The sequence below is a fragment of the Athene noctua genome, chromosome 3 (genome assembly GCF_965140245.1).
Source record: "Athene noctua chromosome 3, bAthNoc1.hap1.1, whole genome shotgun sequence".
In the NCBI taxonomy this organism is placed as follows: domain Eukaryota; kingdom Metazoa; phylum Chordata; class Aves; order Strigiformes; family Strigidae; genus Athene; species Athene noctua.
Window position 1 is genome coordinate 60813863 of NC_134039.1, and position 16496 is coordinate 60830358.

Genomic DNA, 16496 nt, shown 5'->3' on the forward strand with positions numbered 1-16496 from the left:
TATCATCCCATCCCCATGAGGCTACTGAATTTGGCAATTTACAATAAGTACTGGGATTGCCCCATTAGGATAAACTGTAAACAAATAAATTATCTTCCAGATTAAAGGACAAGAGCCCCTAACAGGTCTGCTGTTGTGCTTGGTCTTCTTGCAGAACAGTGTACCAAAATCAAGAATTCAAGGCAGTAAGAAATGAGGTTTGTGACAGGAATCCTGGGTGACTGGATGAGTTGGTGTGGCTGAAGAGAGAAGCTGATTGACTCTCACTGTTGGTTTGGCACTGTATCAAGCCTGGGCCTCGTGAGCACTGAGGACCTGAGGCTGATGTCCCGGCCTTGCCCATCCCCATGGCCCCGGGGCCATGTCTGACCCTGGTCACCCTCACAAGGCCTGATCTTGATGCTGACCTTTACCTGAGGACAGACTTCCCACTAGACTTGTTACTAGGAATTTGCCTGGTAATCTGCGCTCGTGGTTGGACCTGGTGACAATCTTCAGGTCCACCCTGCTTCCCTTGCTCTGGAGGGGTGGGACTGAGCTCCAGCTGGCAATGCCTCTGTTCCCACAGCTCCATCACTGCTCATGGTTGCGGCTGCAGCTCAGTGCTTGGGAGGTACCTCTAGGCCAGACCTGAGTGATCCCAGTCCCAGAAGCCACCATCAAGTATATTTTCCAGGCCTTCAGAGCTAAAGCTGTGGCTGCAACAGGGCTTCTTTTGCTTCACAAGATTCACTCTAGGTGCACAACTGTACATTCAAAGCAATTGGCACCTATGCCAAGGCAACAGATATGCAGACCTGCACTTCAGCTTTGTGTGCAGAACAGATTATGTCTGCACAGACCCCTTCACAGACAGAGGTTGCCTCATGGCGGGATGGTCAGCCTTTGGCAAGAAGTACCCCAAAGATCCCCATCTCTAGCTGTTTTTTCAGTTGACATCCTTGGCTTCCTATTGATAGTGTATCAGCACTGAAAACTGGCAAGCACTTCAGCATGCCATTATAATCATATCTCTGCATTCTGTTTTCAAGTATCATTTAGCCAATTTCTCCATGACAAACTTGAAGACACCAAAGCTGCTGAGACTGCAGCAGGGGCTGGCTGGCTGCAAGACATGCAAACATCATTCTGCCTCTATATAAACTGAATAATATAGCATGAACAATAGCTTGCTACAAAAAAACCCACCATATTATGTGTTACCGAAATAAGATCCCTAGTTTTAATAACATTGGAGGGCACTGAAGGCTACACATAGACATGTACTGGTGCATTCAGGGCTTTAAAGAATGCAGTTTTCACATGGTCTTTCCCTTTTTTTGTAGCTCTGATGCTCCAGAGCAGCTGGAGTGGCGTAAAACACAGAACTAGGATTCACTGCTGTTATGAAACCTCATGCTGCAATTCCAGTATAAAAGCCATAACTGCTCAGCATCAAGGCTTTCTCTGGTGATGGCAGACTAAGAAAGGAAAGATTTTTTTTTTCCCCCTGTATATCTATCTGGAATGGTCTCAGACTCCAGTTTCACCAACAATGTAATTTGACCATTCAGGACTGAATCCAGACTGTTAATCTCTTTTTACTAATACCATGTAAGACATCAGGCATGTGAAAGAAATTCCTTCATTTAGAAAGATGAGAAGACAGGAACAATAATATGAATAAAATTATATAATACGCTGAAAAGCAGACAATGGCTGCAGCCAAAAGCGTGAGATAGAAGCAACTGGTGACTGTGTTTTGCATTACAAAGGAGAATGCTGAAAGGAAATGACTGCCATGGCCTCACCAAGACCATCAAGTGTCCCCCCCGCACAGTGACACTGGAGATGGGACTTGAAAGTGAAGGAATTGATGGGACTTCTCTTTACCTCCTCAGCCCCCACCCCATTATAACTGCTATCAACTCCTGTTATGCCAGATGCCAATGCTGAATTTCCATTCTGCTGCTCCACCAGCCAAGAGCTTTCTCGCTCACTGACAACCAGCAGCACAGAGCAGGTTAGGAACTGTCCTGGTTCAGCTAGGATAGGGTTAAGTTTCCCCAGCAGAGAGGGGGAAGGGATCTCCAGCCGGGTTATTCATACCATGCTGATGTCAGGTCCTGCGCGCAGCAGCAGCAGGCTGTGTTCGCTGTGGTATTTCTCTGTATTTACTGTTATTACTGTTTAATGTTGTTATCATTGCTATTGTTGTTGTTCAGATTGTTTATTACACTGTTGTATTAAATTTCTTCATATTTCAACCCAGGGTTTGTGCCCTACTTGTGTCCGAGGGTGAGGGAGGGATAATGGCAACGTGGTCTCTGGTCCCGGCAGGGCTTAAACCAACACAGGAACAAACTTGAAAAGAGGTCATGTCCGAGTTTATCACAATGACAACACAAAATGAAGGCCAAGATGTTCCACAACAGCTTTCTCCATGGAGAGACACTAGAAAGTACCAAAAGCTGAACTTCTCTGTGGCTGTTCTGGTGCAGGACAGAAAAATTTCTTAACACCTTTTCCTTTGTGGGCTACAAATCGATCAGCTTCCAAGGGGAACCAAACCTGTGGGATTTGCCGGTGTTTCATGGCTACCAGAAGCTCACCCACTACCTTCTGCCCAGACCACAAGAAGGATTGCTCTAAAATACAGGAAGAGTCTGGGAATTGAGTATTAGCAATACCTCAAGTCCAGTCCATGATCCTAACCCAGTTGTGCTTCAAGCCTACCCAGAGGAAAAGGACACAGACTCATGCTGGCCATTTGCCCGGCCTCCAGGACAGGCTGAAGATACAACCGTGAACAGAGCTGAAGGGCGCAGAGGAGAGCTCTAGAGAGTTATATGGTCAGGGAAGGGAAACAATAAAACAAAGACATGTCCTAAATTACAATGTTTATTAAATATAAAGTTGAAATTGAATATCTGGAACACAGTATATTAGCTTCACATAAATGTATTCATATAAAAAAGAACTGTCACAGCAGCATTCATTGCTTTTCTCACTACCTGTTAACTCAAGTCCTTGAATTAGTGGACAGAACCCCCGAACCTCTCAATTTTTCCAGTCTTAATTCATCTCACTACAACCATCCTTACTTTTCCAGAATTGGGGCTTTGTTCTATAATCTTCTGATTGCTAGTGACTTTTGCAGCTAGGAAACAACAAAGGCAGATCTTCAGTGACAACAGGTAACTAACTCCCTGCAATATATAAAACTGCTTACTTCATTGACCGTATCAGCTGCATCTGCTGCCGGCAGCAACAAAAGCATTAGCTCTCCTGTCAGCCAAGTTTTGGAAAGTAGAGGAGACTGAAAGTTGACACATTAACATGCCTTTTTTCCCCCTCTGTGAAGTGTTTCAGGTGTACCACAGGTATTGATGTAGGAACTGCAAATGTCTAAAGCTGCAGCAATTTGGAATAGAAAAATTAACATGAAATCCATGAGGGGCAACAGGCACAAACTGAAACACAGAAGGTTCCCTCTGAACATTAAGAAACACATTTTTACTGTGAGGGTGACCGAGCACTGGCACAGGCTGCCCACTGGAGGCCATGGAGTCTCCGTCCTTGGAGATACTCAAAAGCCAGCAGGGACCTGGGCAACCAGCTCTGGGTGGTCCTCGTTGGGCAGGGGGGCTGGACCAGCTGACCTCCACAAGTCCCTTCCAACCTCACCATCCTGTAGTTCTGTGACACAAAACAAACATACCAAAAAGACCACATAACAACTTTCTTGGCACTACTACACACTCACAGTGATTTTTGACCTAAGATGCATAAAGTGACAGCAATGTAAAGTGCCCTATTCTCCAGCTTAAACACTGGTAAAACTTCCACTTTATCAGCAGAAATATTCACTGCATCAGGACTGAAGCAGCAGGCTCAAAGCGCATTAAATAATTTGCTAATCATGAAAAGAACACTGGAAACATTAAAAATAGAGTGAAAAGATAAAACAAAGGGAATGTTTTTGTTAAAACACAGAATGTGAGTGGAGCAAATTAATGCATCTACCGTAGTAAGTGGCATTGGGGCAGTTCCGTCAAGCTCAAGAACCAAGTTTAGTAAATCTGCCAGTCAGAAAGAATAGATATGGTTCTTACTGTGAGCATCAAAAGAACTATGCAACAATAAACCAATAGGCAAGTGCAATGTGCTTGACATCCACTTAATAAAATTTATATTCAGGCTGTAATGAACATGTTTTCACACGTGAACCGTGGATGGGAAACCACTGATGTACAACACGAACAAAGTAATTTCCAGAGCCTTTCCCTAGCCTTTTGTTCAAATCAGATAATTTTTGGTTAAAACGTCACGGTACTCCTGTATTGCCCTGCTAAGGGGATCCTGGTCAACGTGGAAATGTTTTGAAGATCCACCAGTGGGTACCATGGGAGAAGCTCCGGCAGATCCAGTTTCAAGTTCAGCAGTGGCTGGGGAGAAAAGACACAAGATTCCTGGTGTTACTTTTACAGTAGACAGGCCCAGATAAGTCCCTGTTAAAAACATTACGGGTGGCTGGAGAGGCAACAGTCCAGAAAAAGATTGAAAAACTTCCAAGGGAACAGAACAGTGAAGGGGCTAGGCACAAAGGAAGAAGCACATTTTTTCCACATTTGCTTATCAGGCAACAGTATTTCTAAAGCTAGTGAAAGACATTCCAGAGGCTACCCATTGAACATCTTCATGGAACCCACAAATGACTCCTGCCTACGCCAGTGCTAAATTTAGCCCTCCGCAGAACTCTTCAACCTCAGGGGTCTGTTTTCCTTAAGCTTCAAACCAGTGATGTGCTGGAACACCACTCCTAAAAACCAGCTTCTGCGTTTGCTGTGAAAACTTTGAGGGAATCTGCCTGTGAAGAGGCAAACCCACTTTGCACTGCGGTCAGGGCGGGACAAGTCTCCCAGCCTGGCACCTTCTCTCACCCTGGCATAACCCTTTTACCTCCATAAAAATACGTATTGAATGGAAGGAAACCCACCTTTGCCATCTTTCTCCAGCCACCCTTTTCCAGACAAGGTCCCCAAACCAACCAGACTCTACGACTCCTCGCAGATGCGCACTTATGTTCAAAACGCGCGTGGGGGCAGGGCAGCGGCCTTGTGTCCCTTTGGACACGTGGAAAGAGCTATGAAGCTACAGCTGAACGCCCTGTACGGTTAAAAGCATAAGGGAACAGAAGGAAATGCTCCCAGGGGCTACCTGCTTTGAAATAGCACCAGTCACTGGCAAAGCAGTGACTGTGGATGAACGATGATGGTGAAACAGGTGGAATTCCTCTTTGGACACCTGGCCTCATATTCTAGAAGATGCTTTAAGCTATGCATTACAAGCATTCAACTCATCTTATGTTTGCCGAAACACTACTGAATGCTCTTTTCCTAAAGAAGGGATATCTTTAGTCACCCACTCGATTCTTGCTTATTCAAAGAAGACTGCAACATATCAGATACAAATACAAGCAATGAATATGAGACACAGCAAAAGGAAGAACCAACAATAGAGGAGGTGTGTGGTATGGTCTAGTGTGGAATGCAGTTGATGTAGGTGGGAGGAGAAGCAATGGCTGAGGTCTATAAAAATCTTGTCTCAGGGCTTCTTTTATGTTTGATGTTTGTGCCTGAGGATTAACTCTCATGAAAGGTGACTTCAGCTTAAGCCAAGTGTATCTGTGTGGGGGAAACAGGTTAGTTTTCTTTGTGCCTGGCTATTTTCAGGCAACTGCATAACATGCTCCACAATGTTTTGGTAAGCAGGAAGTTTTTGCTTCTGAGTCTAAACTGGAGAGCTAGCAGAAAAAACCCTGCGCTTAGCACAGGAACTTGACGGCTTTCGAGGCGATGTTTTCGAACTAGGAACAGTCATCTTTTTCCTTAATAATGCTCCTAACATAATGACACATTACCCTCTTCAAGTTCTTTTGTGATTTTTTCATCCAGTTCCCGCCGTATCTAGAATTATAGAGAAAATACACAGTTAATATTTCAACAGTTACATTTTTGTAAAATTAAAAGCCTAAAACATTCTTAAAACCCACACAGAGCGTGTGACAAAATCTAAAGGCACCATCCCAAATAGAGACATCTTGGTTTGGGGTTTTAGTTTTGACGAAGAGAAACTCCTGGTCAGCCAGGCTGTAACATTCTTATGGCTGATCAGCATTAGCTGTAGCCCAAAACACTCTGTAACTCACCAGCTGGATTATAACTGGGCATTTAAAACTACACAGGAAGAAGGCACAGTGGAGTTATTACAGTGAAGGTATGGCTAAAGTCCCTCGCCAAATACATGAGCAGAATGTCAGCTACGTGCTGCGACACACAAATGTCATTCATAGGGACAAATCCACCTGAGACTGGCTTCTGCAGCGTCACAAGAGAAGAGGTGCAGAAGTAGCTACTGCAGGACTGACATACGCCACTGTATAGAAAAAAGCCTGCGCCAGTATTTTCCCCTCCACCTTAAGATGGAAAATTGAAAGAGCTCCTACAGATCACGCCAAGACTTTTCTTTCTTGTCATTGCAAATACCCTGACACGTGTATATAAAAATACAAAATCACACGCAGTATTTTCTTGCAAACTTTGGACTACGAAAAGATAGCAACAGCTACACAGCAAGTGCTGTGGGTTTTGTTACGTAACAGAAATCAGCTTAGATTACTACAAAGTCCAAGCACTATATGCTGCTGTTCACATTTGATGATACTTGTGACTCCTACGTTTTTTTCCATCAAGTCTGTGACCCACAGAAGTGAATTTCAAAAGAGATGCTTTACATCTTCCAGGCCTGTGATGGCCACGAAGATGCTGAAGGGCTTGGAGCCCGTGAGCTGTGTGGAAAGGCTGAGAGAGCTGCGACTGTTTCTTTACTGGAGTAGAGAAAGCTCAGGGAGTCCTTATCTATGTGTATAAATACATGGTGGGGGGAGTAAAGATGGTGGAGCCAGACTCTTATCAGTGGTGCTAAGTAAAAGAAGAAGAAGAATGATCACAGACTGAAATAGAGGACATTTCATTTTAACATAAGGGATTTTTATTTCTTTTTAAAATTACAGGCATGGTCAAACACTGGAAAAAGTTGCCCAGGAGAAGTTGTGGAGTATCCATCACTGGCGATATAGAAAACCTGACTGGACATAACCCTAAGCAACCTGCTCCAGCTGACCCTGCTTTCAGCAGGGATGGAGTTGAACTAGATGATCTTCAGAGGCCCTTCCACCCTCGTATGGTCTTTGATTTTAGTACTGAATCCCTGGGGCATAAGTATTTATTTTCTGCAATGAGCAGGCTCACCTAACATACTAACAAAAGAACCCCCAAACCTGAAACACTGTACAATGTCCTCAACAGGCCGGAGGGAGCCAAAGCATTTGGAAGGGAAGCACTCTGCATACCCTCACAAGAGGAACAGTAACAGGCAGTAACTCCAAGGGCCAAAGACGTGAGGCCATAAACCAGCAAAGTGGAGGGAAGGGCCCTCTCTCCAGGACTACAGGGATAGCTATGACCAAATTTACCAGCTCCTCCAGGAAAAACACCACCCAGTGGTGCTTCGATGCTATAGCCTGTGCGTTCAAAGCTAGGTGAGGTGAGTAGAGCTGAAAGAACAATGGAAAAGGACCCCCAAAATCTTTTTTTTTTTTTCAAGCACGTACATGTGGCAGCAAAATCCATGGGAGAAGGGGGAGAAGGGACCCTCTAACACATGAAATGAGACATAGGTAACAAAACAAAACAAAAATAAAAGGAAAACTAATGCTTGGATGAAAAGATGACCCAAAACCAGGGCCAATCCTTATCAAAGCAGTAGTAGTTGAGGTGTTAGAGGAAACCACTTTCTCTGCTTTCTGGAGCCTTCACAATGACCAGAAGGTCCACAGGACCCTCTGCAACATCTGTGGATGAATCAAGAGAAGAAAAATATCTTCTCTTCCTCTTAGTCATTGCATTAACATCTTAGTGATTCTCATCTATGCCTGAGGAAAGAAAAACAGGTGGAAAAAAAGCCAACATAGATTTCTGAAAAGGGAATGAAGAGCCAGGCAAAATACACCTTTGAGGACTATAACTTGCCTCCAGTGTTCTCTTTCTCCTCAAACCCCTAGAAAAGGCATCACAGCTGACTATCCCAAACCTCCTGAGCAGGTATTTCTCATCTAACTGGACATCTCTTTAGGCAGTAACATACTGGGTTCCCTTGCAGCAGTCACCTTCTCAATAATTCTTTTTCAGAAAGCAGTGTTGATTTGCTACTTACCCACATAGGTTGCCTGAGCACAGAGTAAGTTGGAAGCTGTAAGACTCCATGAGATGATACTTAAAGAGTCTAGGAACTCAACTTCAGAACAGCACTAGTGCTCCAGACGTACTGCTGTTACTACCAAGAACTTTTTGAATGTCAGAACTGGCAAGGAGGGTAAACCAGCTTACTTCTAGAGTTTAAAGAAGTTCCATTATAGCAGATGCAATCCATACACTGTCATCCTACAGACAGTTAGATACCACAGAAGCCATACTACTACAAATACATAAAGCATGGAAGTACTGTGCAGCAGTCATTCTTTCACTGGGACAAACTAACAAGTTCTAAATATTTGCAGTATCAGGAAAATGTGAATTCATCAGTAAGTGTTAATCAAACCTAACAGCATAAATAGACAAAACATCTCCAGTATAAAATACCACCCAACATTAAACGATAGGGGCTACAAACCTTGTCATGTATCTGGCTGCAGGGAAGAGAAAGAACAGATTTGTGATTAAGGAGCTGAAGAAGAGGGAAAAACAGCCTTAATTCAAAGGTCTTCAGTGAGAAATAAGAACATGGCTTACTTCTAAGTGAAGTAAGTAAAAAAAAATCTAACAACAGAAAGGCTGCTACAATACAAGAGTGCAGATGGAAAATGAAATCAGAAAGGAACAGAAATTGAGAGACAGAGTAGGAAGCAAACATTCTCTTTTTCACATTATGTAGGAAAACTGGTTTCATAAATCCACTAATTCACACTGGTTGCTGCTAGCACAGTTCACTATTATTTTTTATGTCAAGACACTAACATTCATTTTGACCCGCCTTTAGCACAGCTGTTGGGATTTCAGCTTGACATTTGATAGACCTAACAACAGGACTCCAGTCCCAAAATCTCCTTGCAGCACTTGCAGCAGATATTCCTTGCCTTAGTCTATGGACTAAGACAACAGTAGTAAGAGGTACTAAGACACCACTAATGGTACCTCATGTTTGTGTTTCAACTGCTTGATTCAATTTAGTTCTGGATAGTGACATGTCAATTCATGAGCAGTTTGGGAATCAGTAGACCAAATTATAAAAAGACAGACCCCATCCAAGATCTCTTTACTCCTGTAAAAGACAGGCAATACACATGTACATCCTTCTTATGACACAAGTCCTACTATCAAACAAATTTCAGCCAACCTCCTTCCTCCTTAATGAACTGCTAGTTGCTACAGTCACTGTAAGTAGATGCACAGAATTTTTCAAGTACTTGTAATTTATTCCTTATTACTGGAGCTCTAATGAAAATAAAAACTACCAAAAAACCCCACAGGCATTTGCATGTGATTGGGATTTTACTGACTAATGAGCTTGTGTCAGTATGAACTTTTTTGGTTTTTTCAAGATATTTTTGCACTTCCATTTCAAGGTTATTAATTTCTGCAGCATATATATATTTGATAAGGGGGAAGGGTCTATACTGTAATGGAACACATTTCTTTATTTTTTTAATAAGAATAAAATACTCATTTTTTTTCTGAGCTTGCAACATGAACATCTGCAAAATATGCATAATCACTGACATTTGTGTCTCATGTTAAGCAGTGTTGGAAAACTGCGAAACCCTTCAAGCCTTTAAACTCCAAATTCTTTCATTATGTCTAAAAGAAGCAACTGCGTCCACTTACCAAAGGAGCACTTTTTCCTCTTGTCTGTAATCAGCATCATTTACCAATTTTGTTCCAACAGTTACATAGACAAAGAATTAATACCAACATTTTCAATAATATCAGTGTGAAGTTATTTTCACTTCCTTGCCCTGAAGCTCCTCCAAAGCTTCTGCACAAACCAGATTTTACATAAACATCTTCCTCTTAAGAATGGCATGTCCTCTACTTCAAATAGCCCTTTTCACCTTGAGGAAGCTACTGTGAGAAACACCAAATCTGCACAGAGAGTTTGGACTAAAAAAAGAACCGCAAGACGACTACCCGAGGCACACTGCAACTTAAGCTCTTTAACTCCCTGTCATTATAAGCTTTAGTGCAGGAGCACTTGTAATCTCCGGTCAAGAAGGCACTGCTCAGATTGAATTTAAAGGCAAGACAAATTCTGCAGATGGGAACCAGGTTACTGGGAAAAAGTCTGAGGCATAACTGAAGCAAACAGTGGAGTGAAAAAAAGGCTTAGAGACACAGAAACTCTTCTGCCTTTAAATAAACTGGTGAACAGGCAGAGTACTGAGCAGGACAACCGACAAAGCACTTCAAAAAAGACTACAACTGTCATCTCTGAATTCTTCCCTCATGCTCCAACTTGTTTCTGGAATGGCACTGGACTCCTGCAGAAATGACAGCACAGACAGTGCATCTGGTAATTCTGCATTTGGAAACAGATTGCAATTCACCACCCATTGTTGTACGCAAAGGGATACATGCACTTTTTCTCTTTTGTTACCTCCTAACTTAAAGCCCTATTTTCCAATTCAATCCCTTTTTTTTTTTTTTAAACACACGTCAGCAATCCTTACTTTCAGTTCCTCAGAGATACAGTATGGATTCAAAGACTGTTAACTGCACCCAGCTGAGGAAACTTAAGCCACCAGTTCTGAGTGAAAAACTCGCTTAGATACATGTCCTCCAGCAACTACCGCACCTCCGAGAACACACTTTTTTGTTACTGAAGAACTCTGAAAGAGAACACCAGGCTTTAGACGATCCTGAATACATTGAACACTGAGTGACTCAGGTTACAGACAGTGACATTAAAATTAGTCTCACTTGTTCCCTGAGTGGTGATTAACAGGAGGAAGCAGTATCACAGAAGGATGTGCAGCTGGATTTCCTAACAGGAAGGATAAAATCACAGCACTAACTCTGAGTCTTGGAAACCAGCCTTCTGCTTTGAAAGAGGGAAAACAGGCATGCTGAGATTTACAGCTTCTTCTTAAGATAACCTGGTAGAAAGGGTAAGAAATTGGTAAATTCTCTGAGGATTTAGCAATGGTTTTATTCACCTTCATTCCAGGAAGAGAATTTGAGAATATCTAATACTGTATTAGACTTAAAAGCTAATCCCAAGAAGACAATCTCTGTAGAGCAAGAGCGAAGAATCCTCTGTTGGCAACAAACTAAAAGTCTCTGTTGGTTGTAAATGGGGCCAGAGAGGACTTGAGGGGACTAAGTCCTACTGACAAAACTGCACTAGGCAGGAGAAATGCAGGTATATAAAAATGCCCCCAAACTACAAACAAAACCCCAGCTGACATCCGTAATTGGAGACCGGGGCAATGTCAAACCTAATTGTTCTTCAACTTCCTTGAGAGCCTGCTCAAGGCTGAGGGGTATTTTTTGGTTCTGTTTTTTCAGATCTTCAAAGTGAGGCCTCAAAAAACAGCACCGAAACCTAAAAGCATTCCCCAGCACAGCGATCCGTCACAAAATGTGAGACATACGCTCTGAAAAGAAACCTTATGGCTTCTGTGGAAGTCAGGGCACTGAGCGAGAACAGCAACACCACTCTCAGATCCAAGGCAAGCTTTTCTTGCAGTTACCTCAAGTGTTTTTCACAAGTAAATTTGGGAGCCATTTTTCACAAAATGCTGAAGCAGCCTATATAAGGATTTGAAATAGGTATTTGAATACATTAGCAACTGGATAAAACCGGTGAGCTATGAAATAGCCTTTTAGAATCTTGAATTTCTGTAATATACTTCAGGGAAGCTAGTAAATTAGTAAAGGAATCTCTCTGGATACTGGTCATCTCAAAGTTTTGTCAGAGAGTTCAAGTTTCTTCTGGAAAATTAAAATGGAAAGTACCCAAAGAATGTTGCTGCAATTCAGTTAAGAAGATGCGAGTACTCCCGCTTTCTTTCCCTTCACCATCTTTCTTCCTGTTTCTTCTTTGAAACAGGTGAACAGCTGTGCACCCTTTTCTTTTAAACTAGGGCAGCTTTTTTCCCTAGAAGTGGGTTGGGTTCCTCCTTTGCCTTTTCCTTCTTTTAACACCTTGCTCCCAACTCTCCTTCCTTTTCCTCACTTCTCCCCTGCTCCCTCCTGGTCTCATTCCCTTGTCCTGGCCTTCTCCTTATTTCACTTTTGCAGTGGGTCCCTGAGTTTTGCCTCCTTTCTACCACCTGCATGCAGAATAGCCCCTGCAGATGGTACAGTAGTAATTGCCTCCCGAGCTCTTTCTGTAATACACGTCCACTCTGACCTGAAAAGCACAGTCATGGTGAAACAGAGAAGTTAATCTCTCTAACTGCCACCGCTATGCATTGCCTACCCTGCTTTGTCTGGTTTTGTTTTTTTCCCTTAAACCAGGTGCAGCATGCAGACATATTGTTGAAATGGGTTGTTTCCAATGTGGGTGGGACCACTGAACGGAGAGGGACTTAGAAGTGAACAAATCCTTCTCACATTTTGTTCAACCAGCAGAATACGCGAGGGATAGAACGCTGACTGAATAGAGAAGCTCGTCCATGCCTCAGGCCTATGCTAGGTGGGAAGCGGATCCCAACTACTGACATCTGGTTTCCAAATCTCATGATATAACGTTACAATGTTCACCATTCGGTGAGGGATGGGCTATCACACCAACTGCTAATTACAGGGCATAATTTGACCAGAGGTAATGCAGAGGTTGCAGCACTGCTGGGCAATTGAAAGCTGTGAAGAGTTCCTGAGGAGCAGTTAACCTTAGCTTTTCACGTAATAACACACAAGCGGGAACTGCAAAAACAAATCCCCTACACATAGTGTCTGTCCCTCAGTGAAGTATAAAGTGAGAAGTTAATGCGATCCCGTTCACATCATGCTATTTTTGAAGCATCCCTGTGTTGGTACGAATGTACTAAAACAAGTTGCAGTGAAGAAACTGCTAAAATGAGGAACAGTGAAGAAGGAAAAGGTGTCTCAAACAAAGATGCCTGATGGAGCTTTGCATTCATCATAAAGTTAGCCCTTTTAAATAGGCCAGACGTACTGTACGTTAAAATTTAATGAAGACCATAACTGGGAACGGTGTTCTTTTGTAGGGAAGAGTTTCTCTTGTAGAAGAATGCAATTACACAGTTCATTACTTAGATGTCAGCATTTTTTGGTCTTTGAGCACTCCTGGAAATTTGTACAACCCCGATGACCAGCAGTCTTCACCCCTACCTCAGCTAGTTGTGTACTGGTTTGATGATTAGCAATTGCTTTGACATGTTAGACCATATGGTTTGGAGCGATGTATGGATTCTAACTTTAGGCTAAAAAAGGCACAACCTTCCCTATGGATACCCTTTAGCAGCAGTTGAGAAGGGGATTTCAAAACGCTTACCTTAGCCACAAAGGCTTCAACCCTTGTTCGTGATGATAAAGCGTTGCCAGCTGGGCTTAGGAAGCTTCCTCCTAGGCTCAGACTTCTGTTCAGTGCCAAACTGTTGCCAAGCTGTCCCAGTTCAGTTGAATACAGAACTGGACTTGCAGCCAGGCCTCCACTGACAATGCTGTTGGTGATTAAAGATTTGCTTCTGTGGCGCTCCTGCAGGAGCTTAGCGTTGGATTCTGCTAGTCTCTCATTAGCTCTGAAACGTTCAGAAGTATACAGAGAATTACCTTTGGTAGTAGCACTTTCGCAAAGCTATCCTGAAGGTCTTTTACCTGATTTCTGAAAGTGGAAGGGATTAAGGGCATCCAAAATGAGAACATAATTTGGTCTGAGTTTTTTTTGGAGAGCCTGTTTCTAAGAAGTCACCCTACCTGCAAGGAGCAGCAGGCGTTAGCAACGCTTAGGACTGCTCAGCATTAGGGCTCCAAAGCAATCTGTGAGTGCCATGTGTTTACCTAGCCTCTTCTGAAAGGTACGTCACCTGCGTAAGAACTCTGGGCTACCCTCCCTTTCCCAAGGAAAGTGCAAACTTCAGGCACACCGCTAAAATGGAAGCCAACAAAGATGGTTTTTTTTTTGGCTTCACAGAATCGAGTTGTGTTCTCTGAAGGGCCTACCCTTATTCAAGCAGCAAAGGACATGAAATTTATCTTTTCTGCCATACGCAGAACAAGAGGAGGAGATTATTAGAGACGGGCAAGAAGGCTGCCTGTTAAAACACCATCAAGTTTAAAAATACCCTATGAATGGCATGATTAGTGGTGCTGCTGCGGCTGCTGGAACACTAAAGAGAAAGGAAGACAGTTCTAAGGAAGCGGAAGGGTCTTAAGGTCCTTTCCTCACAAATATGCCATTTTATGCTTACATACATAATGCTGACCAGATGCAGAAGAGGGATTTTAGGAGGAAAATGCATGAGGAAAAAGTAGTATCTTATTAGCAGTCCAAAAAAGCATGGACTTACCTTTCCAGTTTATTTGCTAGGCATCTTCTAATTTTTACTTCCTCCAGATACAGCTCTTTGTACTTTTCTGCTTCTGCCTGTGTGGATTCTTTCTGAAAAATACTGTCTTGTTGGGTGTTTTTTATCCTGTCCAATTCACATTCAAGATCTCGAATTCTGTGTTTTAGCTGGTTTCTAAGAGAAGCATGATGACTGGCTCTGATTTGTTCAAGTCTGTCCTGGGAGGCTGCCTGTGCCTGAAGCAGATAATGCACTTTCAACCACGGCAGAGAAAAAGAGAACTCTCGGGGCGGTCACTTGCACATACCCAATATCAAGGGCCCGGCTTTACTCAGCGAGGCAACTGTGCCTCCTCACCACCATCAGCAATCAAGGCCGAACCCTGGAAGTACTGTGTTAAATAAGTCTCTTCATGCAGAAGGAACCCCGCTCTTAGCCCTCTTAGTCATCAGAGCTACCAATGAAAGAACACTGTGTCTGTGGGACAGGGCATATAGAAAAGGATTCCTCAAAGAAATGATGAGGATCCCTCACCTCCAGCCACCCTCCACCTCCCCCGCCGCAGCCTGAGTGACTTTGTCCTGAGCGCTTTCCCCCGTACCATGACAAAGCAGGACTGTATGTCTGGCCATGACAAACATGAAGTTGCAGCACCCATGCAAGGGTGAACAGTGAGAACAAGACCAGCGGGCAGCGATACCTCTCAAGAGCTGCAAAAGGAAATCTACCTCGGGCACGCTTTTGATTCGGGCACCTGCAGGCACATTACACACCCAGGGGAAAGCGCTCCTGCCCAACCACATTCGCTTCTCCCGCTGCCCTTCAGGAAAGTCAGAGGCACAGCACTAACACACAGAATCAGGCACCAAAACCAAAATATGAGGAAATGACAATGATAACAAAAGGATATGACAGACACTACAGGCACAACTGCGAAAAACACTTACCTGCAAAAACAGATTGACTTCTTGTAGTTTTTGTCTTATTTCTTGGCCAGCTCGTTCTTCTATCTCTTTTTTATATTGTTCTATTTGGCTATGATCCACCATGTTAGTCTCCAAATGGTGTTTCAGATTAGCCAGCTCTTCTTTCAGCTGGCATTTGCTCTTCTCCAGTTTTTCATGGTTCCCACTCATAGTGGACAACTCTTCTCGCAAATCTTGATTTTGTGCTTCCAGCTCCATGCATTTTTTAGACTCGATCTCCAGCTGCCGGGAAAGTTCACCAACCTGCAGACAGGAAAATAAAAATATTATAAGGCACTCAGAGGCATCTAAAATTAGTCAATTCTGTGAAAATCCTTCAAGGGGTTGGCCATGGAGACCGTATTTGTCATCTGCTGACTCAGTATTAAAACCAAAGTGAAACCAGGCTCTTCTTTTAAAACAAGAACAGCTTGGACATCTTTTCTGATAGGATTCCTCAGGATTCCAGCCTTGCTCAGTTCTTCCGCAGTAGGTCACAGGCCAAGAGGTACCAAACTAGCAGCATTTCACCCATGGAGCTCGGCTGAAAAGCACTAGGGCTATTCCTCGGTGAGCTGCTCTTATGGTCACGGGAAATCAAACATGCCCATACCCAGCCACCTTCTGGTTTCATCCAAAACCACGTGTATCATGCTTGATGGGATTTTGTACATGCTGTCAACACAGTCAAAGCTTCATTACAGAACTGTAAGAAATAGATACTCCTACACTGTAAAGATTACGTTGAAGGATTTGTAAATAGTGGTGCAGAACACAGCGTTTACAGCAGTGGTGGAGGAAGACCACTTTTTCTCTAGATCACAGATTTCTCTAGATCAAAGCTGCAGTTTATTTTCAAAAATTTGCAGGGAGTATCAGACTTTTATGAAGCCCCAGTGGGCACTACAGCTCTGTCCTCCTCTTCCCCCTCCAGAAAGACACCTTTTCTATACCTGTGG

The 16496-nt window shown here is 43.2% G+C and overlaps 1 protein-coding gene across 3 annotated transcripts in view; it reads right to left on the bottom strand.

The window, feature by feature from the left end:
• Window positions 1-2862: 2862 nt before the first annotated feature.
• Window positions 2863-16496, bottom strand: part of ANKRD26 (ankyrin repeat domain containing 26) — a 61976-nt gene continuing 48342 nt past the window's right edge. The window contains exons 34-39 of one of the 3 annotated variants that reach the window (XR_012633430.1): window positions 15520-15801; window positions 14573-14808; window positions 13558-13804; window positions 8713-8728; window positions 5903-5948; window positions 4361-4427 (exon numbers count right to left, since the gene is read on the bottom strand). Coding sequence is in view for 1 of the 3 variants with exons in the window: in XM_074903150.1 (XP_074759251.1) it covers window positions 4279-4427; window positions 5903-5948; window positions 13558-13804; window positions 14573-14808; window positions 15520-15801 (960 nt within the window). In the remaining 2 variants the exon portion in view is untranslated. Of the gene's footprint in view, window positions 4428-5902; window positions 5949-8712; window positions 8729-13557; window positions 13805-14572; window positions 14809-15519; window positions 15802-16496 lie in introns of all 3 variants that reach the window. The other 2 variants (XM_074903150.1, XR_012633431.1) reach the window with 2 other exon arrangements.